Source organism: Esox lucius, chromosome 6 (assembly GCF_011004845.1).
Source record: "Esox lucius isolate fEsoLuc1 chromosome 6, fEsoLuc1.pri, whole genome shotgun sequence".
NCBI classification, from domain to species: domain Eukaryota; kingdom Metazoa; phylum Chordata; class Actinopteri; order Esociformes; family Esocidae; genus Esox; species Esox lucius.
This window is the reverse complement of record NC_047574.1, coordinates 29153734-29173489: the sequence shown is the minus strand read 5'-3', so window position 1 is coordinate 29173489 and position 19756 is coordinate 29153734. Positions and strand designations below refer to the sequence as shown.

The window sequence follows — 19756 nt, the reverse complement described above, 5'->3', positions numbered from 1 at the left end:
AAACATTAGTATTCACAAAGAGGAAGTAGATAATGTAAAACAAAACTGCATGCAAGGTGATGTAGGCCTACAGACATGCAAAGCATTAAACAACTTTCAACTGAATGATAGTACTAACTAAATAACTATCAGGCTAATTACAATACAGAAACACTGAACATACCAGAAGGGAATTTCAAACTGACTATACTGGCTTCAAACTAGTTTAGTGTAAAAATAGGCTAATCAGCTCTACTTGGAACACAGGCTGTTTAGTATTGCCTGTAGAGAAGAGGTTGTCAAACCTTTTGGGACCGGAGATTCAATGTACTACATTGAAAACATGACTAGAAAAGTATCATTAACTTAATTGTATTGTGCTAATTAGAAACAATGTTACATTTCATAATTTCACATCCTCTCAACTTATTCTTCACCTATATTGTTATTGTAAAATTTTAATAACTAAACCAAAAATTGTGAATGATTTGGCCTTGGACTTCTTGTAGTACCTCTGACTCATGCAGATCAGCACTGCACAAAGCCTCCCTTCCATGCTTGGTTGTTGCAATCTATAGCACCATACCACCATCTAGTGGCTCAAATGTTGCCCATCTAATTACACTCAGAAGTAATGCTACCTGGAAGAATATTTAAAAGATTGGGCTGCACTCACCAACAAAAGATTATTTGACTGTCTTTGTTGCAGCTTGAACTTTTTTGATATATTTTGGAGCTGGCAGCCAATTATATTGGAAATAGGGCTTATTGAAGGCATGGCTTACAGTTATTTCTGGTATATCTGTTAGTATAAATGAAGTTACGGTTAATCATGTTAAGTTCTAACCCTTCAAATGAAGCTTCCTTGAATATTTATTAAACATTTTTTTGTGTATAATATTAATGATATAGGAAAGACTGATTACATATATAGTAACATGGCAATTATTCCAAATGTGGAATGCTGGGACAACAAAACAGATTAACATGAATGACATTTCCTCTTGAAGGTTGCATCCCCTAGCAACGCCTCCACCATCCAGAGTTCCTCCACAAACATGTTGCATCGAACAATAGAAGGTTCCTCTAAAATAACCCCTTAAATAACAGTGAAAACATGAACCAATGACGAGCAATGATTCCTCATGGAACTTCAAGGGTTCCTTGAGGATTTCCCATGTTTCTTGAGTCATCACTAATTAATTCAAGTGTACATAAGTATAGAGTACTTCACCTTTTGTTTAGGAAGCTTTGGAAATGCCAGGGAATGTCTGTACATAATATACTATTGTTAAAAGATGAGCAGCGCTTACAAAAATGGTGCAGGAATTAGTCAATGCAAATCTTACATTTTGCATTAATGTTAAATATCTGCAAGAGATAGTGAATTCAAAATGTAGTGCTCTATTGGTCTTCCTCTGACTTTTGCTAAGCAAACAAGAGATTAATGTACTGACTTGATTTTCAGTTCCATCACAGCAGTGATGAGTCAATGCAATCATTAGAGCGTTCCAACTCTACATGATTAGTAATGTGAGAAATGGTAGCCAGGATTGCTATTGGGTACCTGTGGTTTTCATCTGCTTAGGAACATAGGATTCTGGGAATATGTAGGTGGGACGGTATGGGTTTTCCTCAACAGGTTCTGAGCGAAGCGACGGAGACACAAAACACATAGAGGGTGACAACGATGAACACATAGACTCTTGACAGCAAAGACGTCTTGACAGCAACAACTGACAAAGGGGTCACAGCGTATATGCATGAGTTTCCTTTACCTGGAAGTCGGTGAATCTGTTTGAACATGCTCTTGTACCAGTCCTTGGACTTCTCTGTGTTCTGAAAAAAAACACAGAAAAAAACACAGGATTCTTTTTGTGAATTAATAAACAAGGGGTCTGACATATACGTGGGTAAAAAGGGTGGACCATGGACAAGAATATTTATTTCCCATACTAATATGGAAATACAATACATGTATCTCAAACAGATCTGGGAATAGACTTCTGTCTCCTATTAATTCAGTAGCTTCATGTTGTTCTCATACCCGTACTGGCACTATGGGCTGGTTCAGTGGGCCCAGTAAAGAAGACTGTGAGAACCTCATCCTCTTGCCATCCATTTCTGGGTGTTGACTCGGTTCTCTCTCTGTCCCAACTACTCTTCCTAGATCAGGTGCCTTGTCTTTCTCTGGGGTGTGACCTGAAAAAGCCAACAGTGTAGTGTCAAAGGGTCAAAAGGTGCTACATGTGGGTTCCACCAGTCAAAATCTTCCTTAGAAAATAAGTCTACAAAGGAGACAGGCAGCCGTTTCTCTCACACGAGTCACAAGCATTATGCATTTGATATGCTATTTCAATGGGAAAACAGGATTATGAACAGAATACATGAAGAAACCAAAACAATGACAAAAATACGACATGCCAAATCACAAAATTACCCACATTCCCTCCCTTGTTAAAAAAGTATAACATAAGCTATCCCAGTACTGTCCATCTGCGAGATGAATACATATATAGAGACTTCTAACACCTCAGAGTGGAAACATGCTCTGACATTGGGCCGCCAGAAACCCACGTCAGCATGCCTCATCAACCACACCAGACAACAGGGGGATCAGAGTGACCGATGGATCATGCTCGCTATACAAAAAAAAGAAGAACATCGTCTCGAACAGGTGGGTACAGTATTGAGTCAGAAGGGTTTACTGTGTTCCGTAATGAAACTGAATGTCGCACAGCCTGTGGCTGGAGCTAATAAGACTGAAAGTGGAAGCACAAAAATCTATCAGAACACTTTCCACCGGAACTTCAGACTATACCTTCCTTATTAAAAATATGCTTCTGTAGCACTGTTGTGACGAGAAGACAGGGATGGACAAAGGACAATGAAACAAGGCTAATCAGATGGGTCAAGTGAGTCCAGATTGCTCTATTTGGCTGCATAACATACAGCACCAGCATAAGCAGCCTTTCAGTCATTCGCTTTGGACTCTCAATCTCAGAAACATCAATTCACAAACAAAACAGCTCTGTCTGCTGACAAAACAGTGATTGATTGTAACACGGCTATCAGTACACAAAGTGACAGACAATGAAACCCTGATGTACCTGATGAGTACTTTCCAATGCGCTCATCAGATTTCTTCTGTAATTTTAATCCCTATCACACATACAGTATTGCAGTACTTACCTTGATTGTGCTGTAGCCGAACTATGGTTGGGTTGACAGTGTTGGTCGTGGATGAGTACACATTTGTCGATGAGATATGAATGTCCGTGGACATGGGAATGTGTCTTTTGTCTAGATTCACAGTTGAACTTTTCTGTAAATGAGTAAATAACACTGGTAAGCGACGCGGTTCACTTATATTGAGGAACTCTTCAGGGATGCTGTTAATTTCTCGCACAATATCCAACTCGACAAAATTAGAGAGGACTCTGCCACAATGGCTGCCATGGAAAAGAATTTGGGGCAAAAGACCAAAAGGGTTGTATTTAGAATCAAAGTGGTTCAACCTGGAAGCATGGGTTCTAGCTAGAACCACAAAAGGCTTATTGAAATAGTATACCACAGGGACAGCCAAGCATCCTAATTTGAAACCTTTTTTTCTGTGTATGATTATAAAAAAATCTAAGATTGAAAATGTTCAAATGGCATTCACACTGCTGAGGTGGAAACAGACCTGATGTTGAGTTCTACTGACTGTTGATAAATCAGCTGTGTTGTCGTGGAAGCCTCCCTCGGCCAATCCCGTTTCAGAACAGTCTCCATTGATCTGACTGATCCAACCACCTGAAATTATCCCAGAAACAATCTTGGTTTGGCTGGTGAACCGCAGTAAGATGAACTTCTCAGAAACCCAACAACGTTGAAAAACCCACAAATAAATGTATTCTTGGCAATTGTAGTTTCTCTGCAATCAACCTGTTTCAGAGATGAACACCGAAATACAAACAGGAAACAATTAATCCTCAATTAAATACATCTCTGGCATATCCTACGGTGACCAAACGCTTTCCATAGTGCTTTTCCTAAACGGATATGCTAATATCCACACAAAAAAAGATAATTCTCCCACAATTGGTGAACTCTTTCATTGGAACAAGGCGCCCATTGAATGATCTGTAAAGGCTGTTTGTTCCAATGGCCTTTATATTCAGCCACAACAACAATTAAAGCATCTCCCCCAAAAGCCTTGGCCAGTCTCCAGCCAGTTTCTAATGTGCTGAACGCAACAAACAGTTCCACAGTCAAGGCCCTGGATCCAAAGTGCAGTGTGGGCAGGACGAAACAAAAGGGGTCTTTGACGTTACATGAAAATATGAGCAATCATTGTTAACCACTCTGTGTTGTGCTGGGCAACCAAATATAAATACACATGAAAATGTGAAAGTTCTCACTTTCATATCAAAACATACTGAATTATGTGTTTACTGTAAGTGAGTCTAGCTGCTCTTGATGTACAGCATCATTCAAAAAAAACTGGCAATACAGTGAATTCTCCTCCATATTAATATTGATCACTATGGAAAACAAATGACTAATCATTATTGCTATGACCTTATTTAAACAAAGGTCTTATTTTCAAATGGAACGTTTCCTTAAATGTTTTCCATAGGTTTGTGTCATCAACAATACAATGCCAGCTAGACTTCTGCCCTTTAAATTGACCCTTTTCACAGTGCTAAGCTAGCAGTTAATTTACTTCTTTGTTAAAATGAAAACTTGACATAATCCCAGAGATGTTAGATTCACACACTGCAATGTAAGATTTTCAAGAGCAGCTGAGAAAAAATATTAAAAAATTGCACTCACAAGGTGCAGTGTCGACATTGGATTCATCGCTGACACAGTCCTCGTCGTCGATGTGGACCAGAGTTGCCCTAAGGGTCACGACCCCCTTCCCTTTGCACACCCTTGTAGGGTCCAGCTCTATAGACGGGCACATATCATACTATGATATGATGAGATTTACACTGGATCTTCACAGTCACTGATTCTTCAAAGGTAAAATATTAGATAAATCCCCACATATACTTGACTCAATTCTCAGAATGAGCTTCAAAATTCAACACGAGACAGATCTATTCCGAGGGAACCTATGTTGCCTCACGTCCCTGATTATAAAAATAGGACAAAAATGTAAATCCAGGCCAATACTAAAGCTCAGGTATTACAAGAGATAACCTGGTTTGAAACGCTGACAGAGTAGGCTTACAGTTGTTTAAAAGCAAACAAACGTCAGTAATCATTGAAAAGATCTTTCCTAGGGGGCAGGATGTGTCTTGGAGTGCAAGCTGGTGAAAGGTCTCCCAGCGGAGACTGAGGAGTAGGGGGATGGAGGTGGAAGAGTTAATAAGGGTGTTCACCTGTGTTCGGAATCAGGTCGGGAGAGCCTTTCATGCTTGTCAGAGGGGTTATCTTAATAGACGACACACAGCGAGGACCCAAGGGGACCTCCGGAGCTGCCAAAACAAATGACAAAGTGTCAAGCCAGGGGCTAAGTGTTAAACATGAAGAGACCATAGATGCATGGTTCAGTGTTATGAGGTGCAAAACAAGGCCGGTGAGCTGTGGTTTTGCTAATCTTGGCTTTATGTTAATCTCACAAGGGTCAGGAAAAATTTATAGCTATGGTATACCTATATTTTTAGTACAGGGGATGGACAAAATAATGCAAAAACCTAACAATATCTCAATATCAAAGACCTAATAGGGAATAGGGCTGCCATTTGCATTCAGAACTGCTCCAATAGCTTCATATTGCTTGGCCATTTTACCGCCTTGCAGAGCAATCATCTGACCAGATAACTACCACAAGATGGTTGCCCATACCATTATGGATCCCCACCATGTTTAACAACTGGAAACAGACATTGTGGTTTGAAGGCATCTTTTGTCTTTCCTGAGGTAGGAAATACTTTTATTAAACATGAAACCAGGCAAGCCCAGTTCAGCCGGCCCACAATAAACTGTTAACCATGGCTGCACTCTCGAGAAAAGAACCCTGGTCGCCCACATGAAAGGCATTGTCATTAACCACCACGCCACCAAACTGCACACATGCCGAGCATTAGTATAGCCTCTTCATATTATATTATTTTCACTCATTAACATCACACCAAGTTTTAATATTTTGTTAGACACCATAAACTAGGGTTAAACTGAGTAAAGTTTATTATTAAGTTTACCTCCACCACAAATAGTATCTATGAACATTATAACTTCTGCCACTGGCCGTTTTAACAGCTTATTAGCCATTCGTGACTGACATTAATACAATAATTACTGTATCAATATAGGTGACGATAACAGACTTTTCGTCAAGTGATAAGAAGAGAGAATCGTGTAGTGTTAGGGAAATTTCCGAGACCTGTTGTATTCTCACTGTTTAAAGGACTGAGTCCCATTGTTTAGACAAGTTGAGGACTGTGGAAGTGGGGGAGCTGTTATTTGCATAGGGGGCATCATTGACTGGTGTCGGCTGTACTTCATTCTAAAAGAGTTCTGATCGATAAAATTACCATCACAGTAGCCAGCGAAGTGTTTGTCTATCCTGAACAAATCCTGAGACATAATTCCACCAACATCCACCAAAAATAGTTGCAACATAGTAAACAGTTTCATTTTAGGCTTCCCTTAACGTATCTACTCAAGGTTGTACCCAGCAAGGTTTTTGTCTATCCTGAACAAATCCTCTTTTGCCACTGGCCGTTTTAACAGCTAATTAGTCATTTGTGAATGACATAGATACAGTATCTATCAATATAGGTGACGATACCTAGTGATGGCAATTCGAGGATTCATTAGTGTTATTTTAGCAGCAGGATATTATGGTGGCAGCACTCAGATTTTCTTTATCACAATAAAAGCCATCATTGAAATGTATAAGGCAATATACACTCACCTAAAGGATTATTAGGAACACCTGTTAAATTTCTCATTAATGCAATTATCTAATCAACCAATCACATGGCAGTTGCTTCACTGCATTTAGGGGTGTGGTCCTGGTCAAGACATTCTCCTGAACTCCAAACTGAATGTCAGAATGGGAAAGAAAGGTGATTTAAGCAATTTTGAGCGTGGCAAGGTTGTTGGTGCCAGACGGGCCGGTCTGAGTATTTCACAATCTGCTCAGTTACTGGGATTTTCACGCACAACCATTTCTAGGGTTTACAAAGAATGGTGTGAAAAGGGAAAAACATCCAGTATGCGGCAGTCCTGTGGGCGAAAATGCCTTGTTTATGCTAGAGGTCAGAGGAGAATGGGCCGACTGATTCAAGCTGATAGAAGAGCAACTTTGACTGAAATAACCACTCGTTACAACCGAGGTATGCAGCAAAGCATTTGTGAAGCCACAACATGCACAACCTTGAGGCGGATGGGCTACAACAGCAGAAGACCCCACCGAGTATCACTCATCTCCACTACAAATAGGAAAAAGAGGCTACAATTTGCTCAAGCTCACCAAAATTGGACAGTTGAAGACTGGAAGAATGTTGCCTGGTCTGATGAGTCTCGATTTCTGTTGAGACATTCAGATGGTAGAGTCAGAATTTGGCGTAAACAGAATGAGAACATGGATCCATCATGCCTTGTTACCACTGTGCAGGCTGGTGGTGGTGGTGTAATGGGGTGGGGGATGTTTTCTTGGCACACTTTAGGCCCCTTAGTGCCAATTGGGCATCGTTTAAATGCCACGGCCTACCTGAGCATTATTTCTGACCATGTCCATCCCTTTATGACCACCATGTACCCATCTTCTGATGGCTACTTCCAGCAGGATAATACTCAAATAATTTCAAATTGGTTTCTTGAACATGACAATGAGTTCACTGTACTGAAATGGCCCCCACAGTCACCAGATCTCAACTCAATAGAGCATCTTTGGGATGTGGTGGAACGGGAGCTTCGTGCCCTGGATGTGCATCCCACAAATCTCCATCAACTGCAAGATGCTATCCTAACAATATGGGCCAACATTTCTAAAGAATGCTTTCAGCACCTTGTTGAATCAATGCCACGTAGAATTAAGGCAGTTCTGAAGGCGAAAGGGGGTCAAACACAGTATTAGTATGGTGTTCCTAATAATCCTTTAGGTGAGTGTACATCTGGCCTCTAACCCTAACCCTTCCAGGATACCAAATCTGAGCTAGGCTGTATAATGAGAGAAAAGACACTCACTGAGAAATTGGTCAAATGTCACACTGCCCCCTGTTGGACAGCCCTGAAACACAAGAAAGACAAAATGACAGTGAATGAGAGTTAACGTAAATCAAAGCAGATTTGCGCTAAATTAATTCATGTACAGAAGTAGTCAGCTTTTTAGAGCATCATGGGTGACCAGGAAGTCTGAGTAGTTGTTCTTTTGGTAGTAAAAGGCTAGCATGTAGAGGGAACAACCATGAACAAAAGATACAAATTGTTATAAAAATAACTTCGACATTGTGTAGGCTACATTGATGGAGCAAGTGATCACATGAATGGGATGTTGGTAATTTAAAAAACTTAACTGTAGTACTACATGCTGTTGGCACTGATGCAGAAAATAGCTGCATTTGGGAGCCACAGTTAGCTAATGAAAGAAGTGTCACACCTCATGTATGGTTGTGTTACATGTTGTAACACAATCCAACAAAGGCAGATGGAGCCTGCAGTTAAATAAATAACAAAGTGGCCTCCCCGCCACTGATTTAATAAACAGTTAAAGGATAGGGTTGAAAAAGTGTAAACACTCAAATTCATAGACAGAGCTATGGACACAGTGATCATCCAGGATATCCACATTATAGTTAAACTGTTGGCACAACTGGCAATCATTGCCCAAAAAGGCTTTGTCAGTACAACCTCCACATGCTTTAGTGAATCCATTAGGTGGTTCCCAGGTGAGTGACAATGCCCCATTGCATGTTGACCACATTACTTCCTGGTTTTAAGAGGATTCTGGGAAAAAATCTAAGTTGCTTAACACAGATGCCTTGGAGAAAGACAAGGTGTGATCTTCGATGGTTCAGAATTGAATACACATATACGTAAGCATGTTTAAAATTGCAATTATTCATAACATATTCATATTCATAATATAGAAAGCTACATGCAGTAGTTACATTTTCCGTTTTAATAAATTATTGAATATATTTAATTAATTAATCCACATTTTAATATCAGTGAAATATGCCTTCACTGATATTCATTGAACACCTAACATATTTGCACAAAATAAAAAAAATAATAGTAAATACAATAAAACAGAAATTGCGGATATCACCTTTGAGCGGATTGAGAGAAAGCTGGAACTCATCCATTAAAAGCTCATCACATAACTTATTAATGGTCAGTATAACATACACAATAGCAGTGTGATGCATACTACCACCCAAGACTCCCATTGATATTCAGTACACAGACAGTGAGGGAACATACGACAAGCTCCTTGTGTGACAGCTAGATGTGTCCTCCAGGACTGGTGCAAAGAGAGCAGAAGGGAGAACAGGACACATTAATCCCAGCTGCATCAGGAGTGCATGGAGGAACAACAGCAAGGCCACATAAAAAGGGTCCTTAAAACACTTCCCGGGAGTCCTCCACTGTACAGTGCCAAAAGGACTGATTTAGGAGACACTTGCAACAATGCAGTTTAAACGGTAAACTGCACAAAAGGTTGGGATGGAGTTAGAACAGAAACAGACAAATATTTGCTCTTTTTCACGCTCTGTAGCTGTTTCACACGCTAGGAGAGCACTCGCGCACAATGGAGCTCATTTCACACAGTCGCTCATTTCACTTTTCGGTGAGGACTTCATGGAACCGAAATGGATTCCGGTTAAAAATAAAATGTTCCCTATCCCTATCTAACCCTAACTAAAACTATCTCTCAATCTAAAACCTAGCCACTAACCCCTGACGCTAAAACCTACCAGACAAGAAAACCAGTACACACACACTACTTAACAGAATATGATGAGTATCCCCACATGACCAGAAAAAAGACTCCTGACACTGGGTGGCCATAAGAGGTCAGCTATAATGTCATTTGAAGGAATACATGTGATATTTTCTGACCAGTTCTAAAAATATCCGACAACTATTTCAAAAGCAGCAGTGTCATGCAGTGTGTATGTAAGAATTCCCATCAAACCAGATAATAAATCTATTTAAAGGTACAGTACACATGGTCAACCACAAACAACAGAGATGATTCGAGAGCTAAAAGCATAGTGTGTTAGGTAAACACATCCATGCAGAGATTGCTTCTTTCCTTATTAGGAAGAGGGATGCCTATGAACAGAATGTCAGTAAGCCAACGAGAGACAAAGAGTGTGTGAGAGAGAGGTCATCTGCACAGAGATAGCTGGAAGCGTTAAAGCCAAATTAAACAGAAGTCTTAGATAAGCTGTAGTAAACCTACCAAAATTTGCATTCTTGATTCTGACTAATCTAAGATCATGGTAGACGTCATTAACCTTAACACATTTTGGTCAAATTCAGGGGCACACATGTGCTGATATAAATATCAATACTCTACAAATTTTTTTAGAAAATCAACAACCACATTCCCAAAATATTTTTTAGGGAGGCAGTCTGTATGGTTGATGTTTAACTAATAGCATAGCACGATGAATCCCACGGCCGCTGTTTCTGTGGCTAAACAAGGCAGGTCCTGGTCAGGATCTGGATAACTGATCAGATACAGCTGGAGGTGGTGTTAGAGGGCCACTAGGGGGCACTATTCCCTCTGGTCTATTGATCAAATACCAATGATGAATGGAACTGCCATTCATTGCCATGCATAGGGTGCTTTCTTTCAGATGTCCTGACTGGTCTGTGGTCACTAACGATCCCATGGCACTTAAGAACAGGAGTGTTAATCCTGGTGTCCTGGCTACATATCCGATCTGGCTCTCATACCATGCAACCAATCATCCACAGGTTCCTATTGGCTCATTCCTCCCTTCTCCTGACTGGACATTCTGTATAAAGCACTACAATATATAAGTTGCTTTGGATAAAATCATCAGTTAAATGTAAACGTGGATAAAAAACTCTGCTCTCCGATCAAAAGAGATTGCTGATGCAGGTCACTGGGATACGAGATGGCTGCCCGGCAGTGGTTTCCTGCCCACTCAGCGGCATCAAGACCTCTGGTCATACACCATTAACTAAACATGGGCGTAGAGAGAGAAGTTGAAATCTGACAACGGATGTATGCAAAACAATGCAGAACAGCAAAAGTGCATGAAAACTTTTAAAGATATGAGGAAGCCAAATGCCATATAATGAGTTACCTATAATTTCTGTCTGTATTTTCTTGAAATACAGGGAATTCAAATAATTGACATCCATGTTTATATACATATTATATAAGGACAATAACAAAAAATCTAAAAGGAAATATGAATTGGCATACTTTTTTTGTGGCCTAATCATTATTGCAATTGGCTAACACACAATACTGAAATGTGAGCATGTTAAAAAACACTACACCAACAAAAATTACACCTGAATCTCATTGTAGATATTGTCCCTGATATATACACTGATCAGCCATAACATTATGACCACCTGCCTAATATTGTGTAGGTACCCCTACACAACAACCCTGACCCGTCAAGGCATGGACTCCACTAGACCAGTGGTTCCCAACCAGGGGTACTAGGACCCCTGAGGGTATTTGGCCTCTCCACAGGGGGAGCTTGAAAACACTCATAACACCATAGGTTTACTAGTGAAATTAACATGAGGGGGTACTTCAGGGGTACTCCAAGCAGAGAAAAATTCTGTCGGGGGGTACAGTAACTGAAAAAGGTTGGAAACCACTGCCCTAGACCTCTGAAGGTGTGCTGTGTTATCTGGCACAAAGACGTTAGCAGCAGATCTTTCAAGTCCTGTAAGTTGCGAGGTGGGGCATCCATGGATTGGACTTGTTTGTCCAACACATCCCACAGATGCTCGACTGGATTGAGATCTAGGGAATTTGAAGGCCAAGTCAAAACCTTGAACACGTTGCTGTGGTCCTCAAACCATTCCTGAACCATTTTGGATTTATGGCAGGGCCTATTATCTTGCTGAAAGAGGCCAGTCCCATCAGAGAATACTGTTTCCATGAAAGGGTGCACATGGTCTGCCACAATGCTCAGGTAGGTGGTACCTGTCAAAGTAACATCCACATAAATGGCAGGACCCAAGGTATCCCAGCAGGACACTGCCCAAGCATCACACTGCCTCCGCCGGCTTGCCTTCGTCCCATAGTGTATCCTGGTGCCATGTGTTCTCCAGGTAAATGACGCACATGCACCCAGACATCCACATAATGTAAAAGAAAATGTGATTCATCAGACCAGGCCACCTTCTTCCTTTGCTCCGTGGTCCAGTTCTGATGCTCACGTGCCCATTGAAGGCACTTTCGGCAGTGGACAGGGGTCAGCATGAGCACCCTGAGGGGCTGTGGCTACGCAGCCCCATTCGCAACAAACTGCGATGCACTGTGTGTTCTGTCACCTTTTCTATCAGTAACTGCATTAACCTTTTCAGCAATTTGAGCTCCAGTAGCTTGTCTGTTGGATCGGACCATACGGCTAGCCTTCGCTCCCCACGTGCATCAATGAGCCTTGGCCCATGAACCCACAAGGGCTGCAGTTCTGGAGATGCTCTGACCCAGTCGTCTAGCCATCACAATTTGGCCCTTGTCAAAGTTGCTCAGATTCTCTGAAACCCATTTTCCCTACTTCTAACACATCAACTTTGAGGACAGAATGTTCACTTGCTGTGTAATATATTCCACCTGCTAACAGGTGCCATGGTAACAAGATTATCAGTGTTATTCATAAATATAGTTTACAATCTACAAGAACAGTATTGGAAAAGACTTTAAACATAAAATGTCCACACGACATGTTTAACTATATTGCCTTATATATTTCAATGATGAAATATAGACAATCAGAGTTAGTGCTTCTAGCATAATATCCTGCTGCTAGAAGAATGGTAATGAAGCCTCATATGGCCATCAATACTGATCGGTGTATATTATTTTTAACTCAATGCCAAATCACTACATATTTGCATATTTTGTGATTATAAACTGCACAAAAAAGTAATACAGCATACAGTTGTAATGATTTATTAAGAGCATTTATTAAGAGCATTTCATAAACATTTTTGATATTTTTTTATTCCAAATAATGTATTGTAGTCATTTATTTCAGAGGCCATGCTAATCTCTCTACTATTCTCCATTTTCCTAAGTAACAAAACACAACATTAAAAGAAATACAGAAAGTGTATAAACGAGGACACGTAAAAATGGATGAACCTTGTTTAGACAGAGGCAGAATCAACTAATGGACAGACTTTCACTAGCAAGATCCTCAGAGGACTAAAACGTAAAGTAGACATGTATGGAAAAACTCTGTCTTGGAAATTGTGCGTGAATTTGAAAAGTGTGGTGTTATATATTAGGTCAACAAATGAAAGCTCTCCCTTTTCCCAGTCAAGCTGCATTCGAATTCTATGGGGCCTTTTCACTTTGAGGAGAGTGGAAGGCGTACGTACTTTAGAAAAGCAATGTGTAGTATATTCTCCACACTCACAATGCACACCGGAGGACCCTTCTCTAAAGCCACTTTAGAGCCACACACTCTAGAGCCACACCCAGAGCCCAGGTTTTATTTACTCCAATCTCAATGTCCCAACTGGGTTTACCTGAGTTAAGTCCCTTACAGCCCAGGACCACAAAGAGGTCATCATACCTCTCTGGGTTATCAGGGAGCTGATGTCGGTCTTTGCTGTACGATACACTAGTTAGATCCTTGGACAGGGTAAGATGTGGATGAGCAGTGTTGGGGTCCAGAATCACAGGAGTGTATTGAACTACTTCCTGCATATTTTTCCAAACTCTGAACTGCAGGTTGCCTAGGTGATTTGCCAGATTGATTAGTGATCCGAAAGCCATCTGTGGAGTTGACGGTGTGTACTATAACCTTTTGACTGTTGCCTCGAAGTTTTGAAGGAATGACAAATTTTCTGCTCCCAGTTCCTCCTCTATGCCACGGATTGTATCTGAAAGTGATGCTATATCTCTGCTAAACTCTTCAATCTTAGTCTTCATCATTTGACTCTTCTGCTTCTCTTCGTTCCTCAGTGCAGCTATCCTGGTCTTCTCTTCATCCTGTAAGAACTTGTAAAGTGCCCTAAACCCCTCCTTAATCTGCATCTCTGAATATTTGGCCTGGGTCTTAAAATGTGCTCTGCTGTTTGATCACAGTCAGTTGAATTTCTTTTAAAACATTCAGCATCTTAATTAAGGGCTCCAGTGTAGCCCTAACATTCTTATGATCCACGGTAGCCTCATTTATGGGGATGCAGTCATGACTTGTACGTTTCTTTGAATCCTGGGACCCCTCACAAATGGACTCCTTATCATCCTGACAGAACATTTTGAATTTCTGACCATGTAGACTGCAGAGCATCTCAGAACTCTCTAACCGTTTCTGGTATGTCCCTTCCAAGTAAGCATCAGACAGGTTCTTTAAATCAAGGTTGCATGAGGGGTTATCCATTGACATTCATGAGATTACAGAACTGATTACAGAACTCCTTCAGACAGGCTTTGCAGATGCTGTGGATAAAGGACAGGAAAACTGGATCCCTGAAGATGTCACAGCACAGCACTCTGTGGTACCGCAGAGATCCTCCACCGGTAGTGAAGGTTTAGATGCCATTTTCTTACCACCACGCAGCAGAAATTACTTCAGAAGTTTTACTTTCACTTTAGAAAATATTTTGAAATGCAGTTTACCTTGAAACACAGGTCTCCTTAACCTTATTTGATGGTTAAAGTTGTTGGAATTCTACTTATTTCCAACAACCATTAGTCAACTGCCAAGGTAAATACATAATTTAGACTCCTTGCTGGTTGACAGAGGAAATTGGGATGGAGGTCTCTACAACATTTGAGTCTAACTGACATTTACATGTGTGCATGTGTCCAATGAAAAGATTTTGTGGAATTGGCTTTGAGGACCCTGAACTACAGTAAAATAATATTTACTGTAATACTATACAATTCTACATAGCTCTAACCAGATGTCCTCACAAGTATACAAATCCATAGCAAACATAGTTTTAGGGTTGAATTAGGATTAGGGGTTTGTGAAAAGGTTTGAATTTAGGATTTAGAGATTTTGGTTTTAGGATTATGGGAAATTATGTTTTACTTTTGTCCCTTAAATGCCCTCACAGATAAGAAAATAATTGCTAGAGATACAAAAGTAGCATGTTTGTGTACAACGACTCTCACCAATACTGGACTTAAACAGAAATAATGATCCAATACAATTACACAACACATCAACGCTGGGTTTTATGGTGTTCTTCCAAACGACCCCTGTAAGTTGTTCGTGGTGTGTTTTGGTCTTTGGCATGCATCTGTGGTTTCCTTTTCTTTCCCAGCCTGCTCAACTACAGTTGCTGGATATTCACAGCCATTCTCGTGGGGCCAGGTCGTGTTCTTGCGAGTATTCAAGCCTGTCATGAGCTCCACTGCGTTTTTCAGGTTTTGGCTTTGTCCATTTTTTCCCTACGTTATGAGTGGAGGAGAGGAGGCATGATTCTGGTTTTCCTGAGTATTGTGCAACCCTGACTGACTGAATAACAGCCTGACAGGCTGTATTGGTTCTTCTCCCTTTTCTGTCCTATTGTCAGGCTTTGGCAGGGCCAAGTATAGGGCCAGTGGTGGCATTCCACTTCAAGAATGACATTTTTCCTCAATGCTCACCATTAGAGAAGCATCAATCCGACACTGGGAACATATATTTGTACGATACTGGAGAAATATATGGGATCAGGTATCAGTGACAGCAAGTCTATGTAAAAAGCTGATGCCACGAAACTATGGAATATTAAACCTGTCAAGATTTTGTGCACTTATATGACAATTTTGTGGTCATATATTGAGGGCCAGTGGTCATAAGTCTGATGTTCAAATCTGTAATTACATTTGGCAAGCTTGTACATTTAGGTACGTGCTTGCAAACTTTGACAAGCTTGTATATTGAAATTTGAAGACATTTTCCAGAGTTACAATTCTGTAACCAAACATTTGTACACTGCTCAAAAATATTAAGGGAACACTTAATCATCACAGTATAACACCAAGTCCATTAAACTTCAGGGATATCAATCTGTCCAGTTAGGAATCATAAGCGATTCTGAATCAGTTTCACCTGTTTTGGTGCAAATGAAAGTGAAAACAGGTGCACTGGAGAGGTAACAGCAAGACAACCCCCAAAAAGGGATTTTGCAGGTGGTGGCCACAGACAATTGCTCTCTCCTCATTCTCCCTGACTGACTCTTCTCTAGTTTTGCGTTTTGCTAATGTCCTTGTCCATATCACTGCTGGTAGCATGAGGCAGTACCTGCAGCCCATTTAGGTTGCACAGGTAGTCCAGCTCCTCCAGGATGGCACATCTATATGTTATTATCTCTCATTATTTTGACACATTTATGATGATAAGTTTTGTATTTTGAGATTCGTAAGTGAAAATTTAGCCCTCAAAGAGGCCATGGCACTCAGTAAACGACCATGAAATTTTAGACACAAGTGCACAAACATTTGACATGTTTAATATGCAAAACAGATTGTCTTAACAATGTGCAATAAACATGTGAGTTGTGAGTAAAAGGCTTATAGGAAACATGCAGGCTATGCATAGTGAACTGAAAAACAACCACAATACTGTCTGCATTACAATACACAAAACTGTTTTTCAAACTTTGCAAAGGAAGTGTTTCGAAGGGTGACAGTAAAGAGGCTTAAGCTAAATAGCTGACCCCAATACATATTCTCAGAAGATAAACACAAGGGGATGCTCTTGGCCCTAGCTCGGTCAACCATTTTGTCGGTAAAACCCTCCTGTGCTGAATGTGGCGCCTATCTCCAGGGTGACCCCGCAAAGTTTGTGTCACGGTGAAGGCAGGCCTGAATCACTGCTTTCAGATGTGAGCAGGGTTCTTATAGGCTGAGAAGTGGAGCTCCTGATTGGCACAACATCTTTTAGCCTGATTAATTTTGGTGTAATGTTCTTGCATGTAAGTAAACAAAGAAGATAGGCAGGAAAGAACAGAGGAGGAGACAAAAGAGACAAGGATGATAGTCAGGTGAGAAGAGTAAGGAGAGGGACACGACAGAGGGAGACAAAGATGAGTCCAGGAAGAAGATAGGAGTTTTACTGCCCTTCTAAAGGCCTTCATTCAGCAAGACAACTTCCGTATTGCAATACATGTCTACATTAGATTTTTTTCACCAGGCTGAGATTATATATAATATTATTAAAATATTTAACATCATCAACCACCTGCGACGTAGCAATAAAGCTGCCTGGACAGCCAAAAACTAGCTAGCCCCCACCGGACAGTTTTGGGCTGTCCAGTGAGGCCTGAGTGAGTAAGCACCTCAGTGCAACCCGGTGACTGGGTCATTCACAACGACATTACGAATCCCAAGGGCATTACGACAGCTAATTGGCATTTCAAATCAAACTCACCCATTTTAACTTTTTTTGACACATCACTTTGACATAAGCTGTATCCCTTCTAAACATGGCCAACTAATAAATCTGTGTAATTTATTTTATATCGAAAAGAAAATCAGTGTTGAGCCACACTAACCACGCCTGTATAGAAATTGAAATGTCATCCCAATTAATCTATTGTGAATCAACAGAGTAGCATTGTAGATGTTATACAGCAAATAGAATGTAGGCTGCCACATAAATGTAGGCTGCACAGCTTAAAATCAAAGGGGCACCTTGAAGCCAAGATGTTGTTGCAAATTTATTTTTTGTCCTGATGTCAATTGACTGTCTAATATTTGAGGAGCCCAAAACAACACGCTTCTGGGTATTTTCTCATTGTCATTTCATAATTGTTTGTCAAATAAGGTTCATATTATTTATAATTATAATTATAATTATGTATATAGACTAGACATACAAGAGAAACACAGCATCACTACAATCCCTCCATCACCATTCCCACTTCTGAGATGTTAAATGAAATCTATTTAGGAATAAAGGTATTCCCAAAACACACAATATCCCTCAAATACATGACATTAAAGATCATGCCTTACCTACAGGATTCTTTGTAAAGCAAATAAACAGGCCTGGAGTAGGAAGCTCTCTCAGATGGTCACAACTGGACACAAAACTCCAAACTGTAAAGACCCTCTTTAAGATTTCTCTCAACTTAGTATCTTGACCTCTGAGCTTAATTAGGTGAAGTGATACAGGCTGGTCTCTGCACCCACTTCTTTAGCGGCCTGGTTCTGACCTTGAAAAAGACTAACAAGAGTCTGAGGGTTCTGGTTGTTTCAGCACAAGGCATACCCAGACAAACCTCTCACCACATGTCACCTGGGAATGTGGCACCCACTCAACAACTGCAGCAGATCATATCAACCCCCCCAAACGCAGCCTAACCCATGCAGCATAGACTGGACATTACAAGATGTCTGAAATTAGCAATGGGGGTTGACTCATAATCACTCTCTCTATATGTTGTCCTATGTTGATCCATAATTTAATCAAATCCGAGGAATGTGATGCTGGTGGTATCGAGAAATGTATTTGGTTGTCTGCATCGTAGTGAGCAACATTTGCTATATGAGCCACATTACAATTCCCAATAATTTGTTCGACACTATAGGTGATGCGTAGGGGGCTTGTTTCCCGCTATCTCGCTACAATCAAATGACCTGAAGTAAACTCAGTGTCACTGCCCGTGAGCGAGACCAGCTGTTGCGTGCTGTAAAAGTCCTTCAAGCTTCATGTGTTCGAGCAACTGCTCACTATTTCCCTATTTTTATCAACAAAGGGACCAGAATATGAACTTGACATTTTTTGACAAACCTCTTACTGGCAAAGATCTCTACTCCATTCTGAGACTTCCTTGTACAGTGTTCATAACCAGAAAAGCTCTCAAAACACTGTCTGGTGTCTTACAGAAAGGCAGAGAGCTATTATATAATGCAGTTTGACTTTGGCTTTATCAACAAATGGTAGAGAAGAGAGAAGCCAGTCCAGTGTCCAGTGCTCAGTGTGGATCACACCAAATAGCTCCAAACATGGCTCGAAAGGCCCACTAAGCAGCGGCTTAGCGCTCTAATTGAGAGGACCCCCTCTCTTCCATAAACAGCTTCCACACTGGCTGCCTGCCGAGGGTTCTCCAAATTCCACATCAGCCATTGGATGTTCAGGTCCTAGCAGTTTTAAACAACTGCAACATAAAAGGAAATGAATGCAACTTCTACATATTCCAGTGTTTCTGTGTTTCTTGTGTAGTGATCCGTCAGGAATAATTTTTAGAAAGGAAAATATTTCTAACACATACCTACCTGATAGGAGTATCCTGATAAGCCACAACAATTTATCACAATAGAAAAGTTGGGAAAGTGTAACAATATAATAAATGACTGAGATCTATATGAACACAGTGGTTTGGAGAGGTTGGGGGAGGTGTCACTCACTCAACCAGTGAGTTAGACTGGCCTGTGAAAGTTTATGCCTATTGAGGTGGGAGTGTAGTTGAAGCTGATACTGTGACTAGGCTGTGAAAATACCCTGCAATTATTGGGGCATAATGATGACCAGCTCATGAGGACATAGTGCTCTTGGCGCATGTGAAGGTCCTTTGGAAGACACTGGCTCACCACACGGACAACATTTCTCACATGGAGATTTTTAGAGAGCAAGCCAGGGCACGACCTTACAGCTAG

The 19756-nt window shown here is 40.7% G+C and overlaps 1 protein-coding gene across 1 annotated transcript in view; it reads right to left on the bottom strand.

Moving 5' to 3' along the window:
• The window catches only part of LOC105028653 (sorbin and SH3 domain-containing protein 1), a 52529-nt gene extending 34236 nt beyond the window's left edge, over window positions 1–18293 (bottom strand). Inside the window, exons 1-10 of the mRNA XM_029120483.2 lie at window positions 18117–18293; window positions 8167–8209; window positions 7451–7507; window positions 5352–5447; window positions 4798–4914; window positions 3665–3774; window positions 3172–3304; window positions 2027–2181; window positions 1758–1818; window positions 1547–1624 (exon numbers count right to left, since the gene is read on the bottom strand). Coding sequence (XP_028976316.2) covers window positions 1547–1624; window positions 1758–1818; window positions 2027–2181; window positions 3172–3304; window positions 3665–3774; window positions 4798–4914; window positions 5352–5385 — 688 coding nt within the window. The 5' untranslated portion in view covers window positions 5386–5447; window positions 7451–7507; window positions 8167–8209; window positions 18117–18293. The remainder of the gene's footprint in view (window positions 1–1546; window positions 1625–1757; window positions 1819–2026; window positions 2182–3171; window positions 3305–3664; window positions 3775–4797; window positions 4915–5351; window positions 5448–7450; window positions 7508–8166; window positions 8210–18116) is intronic.
• Window positions 18294–19756: the final 1463 nt, after the last annotated feature.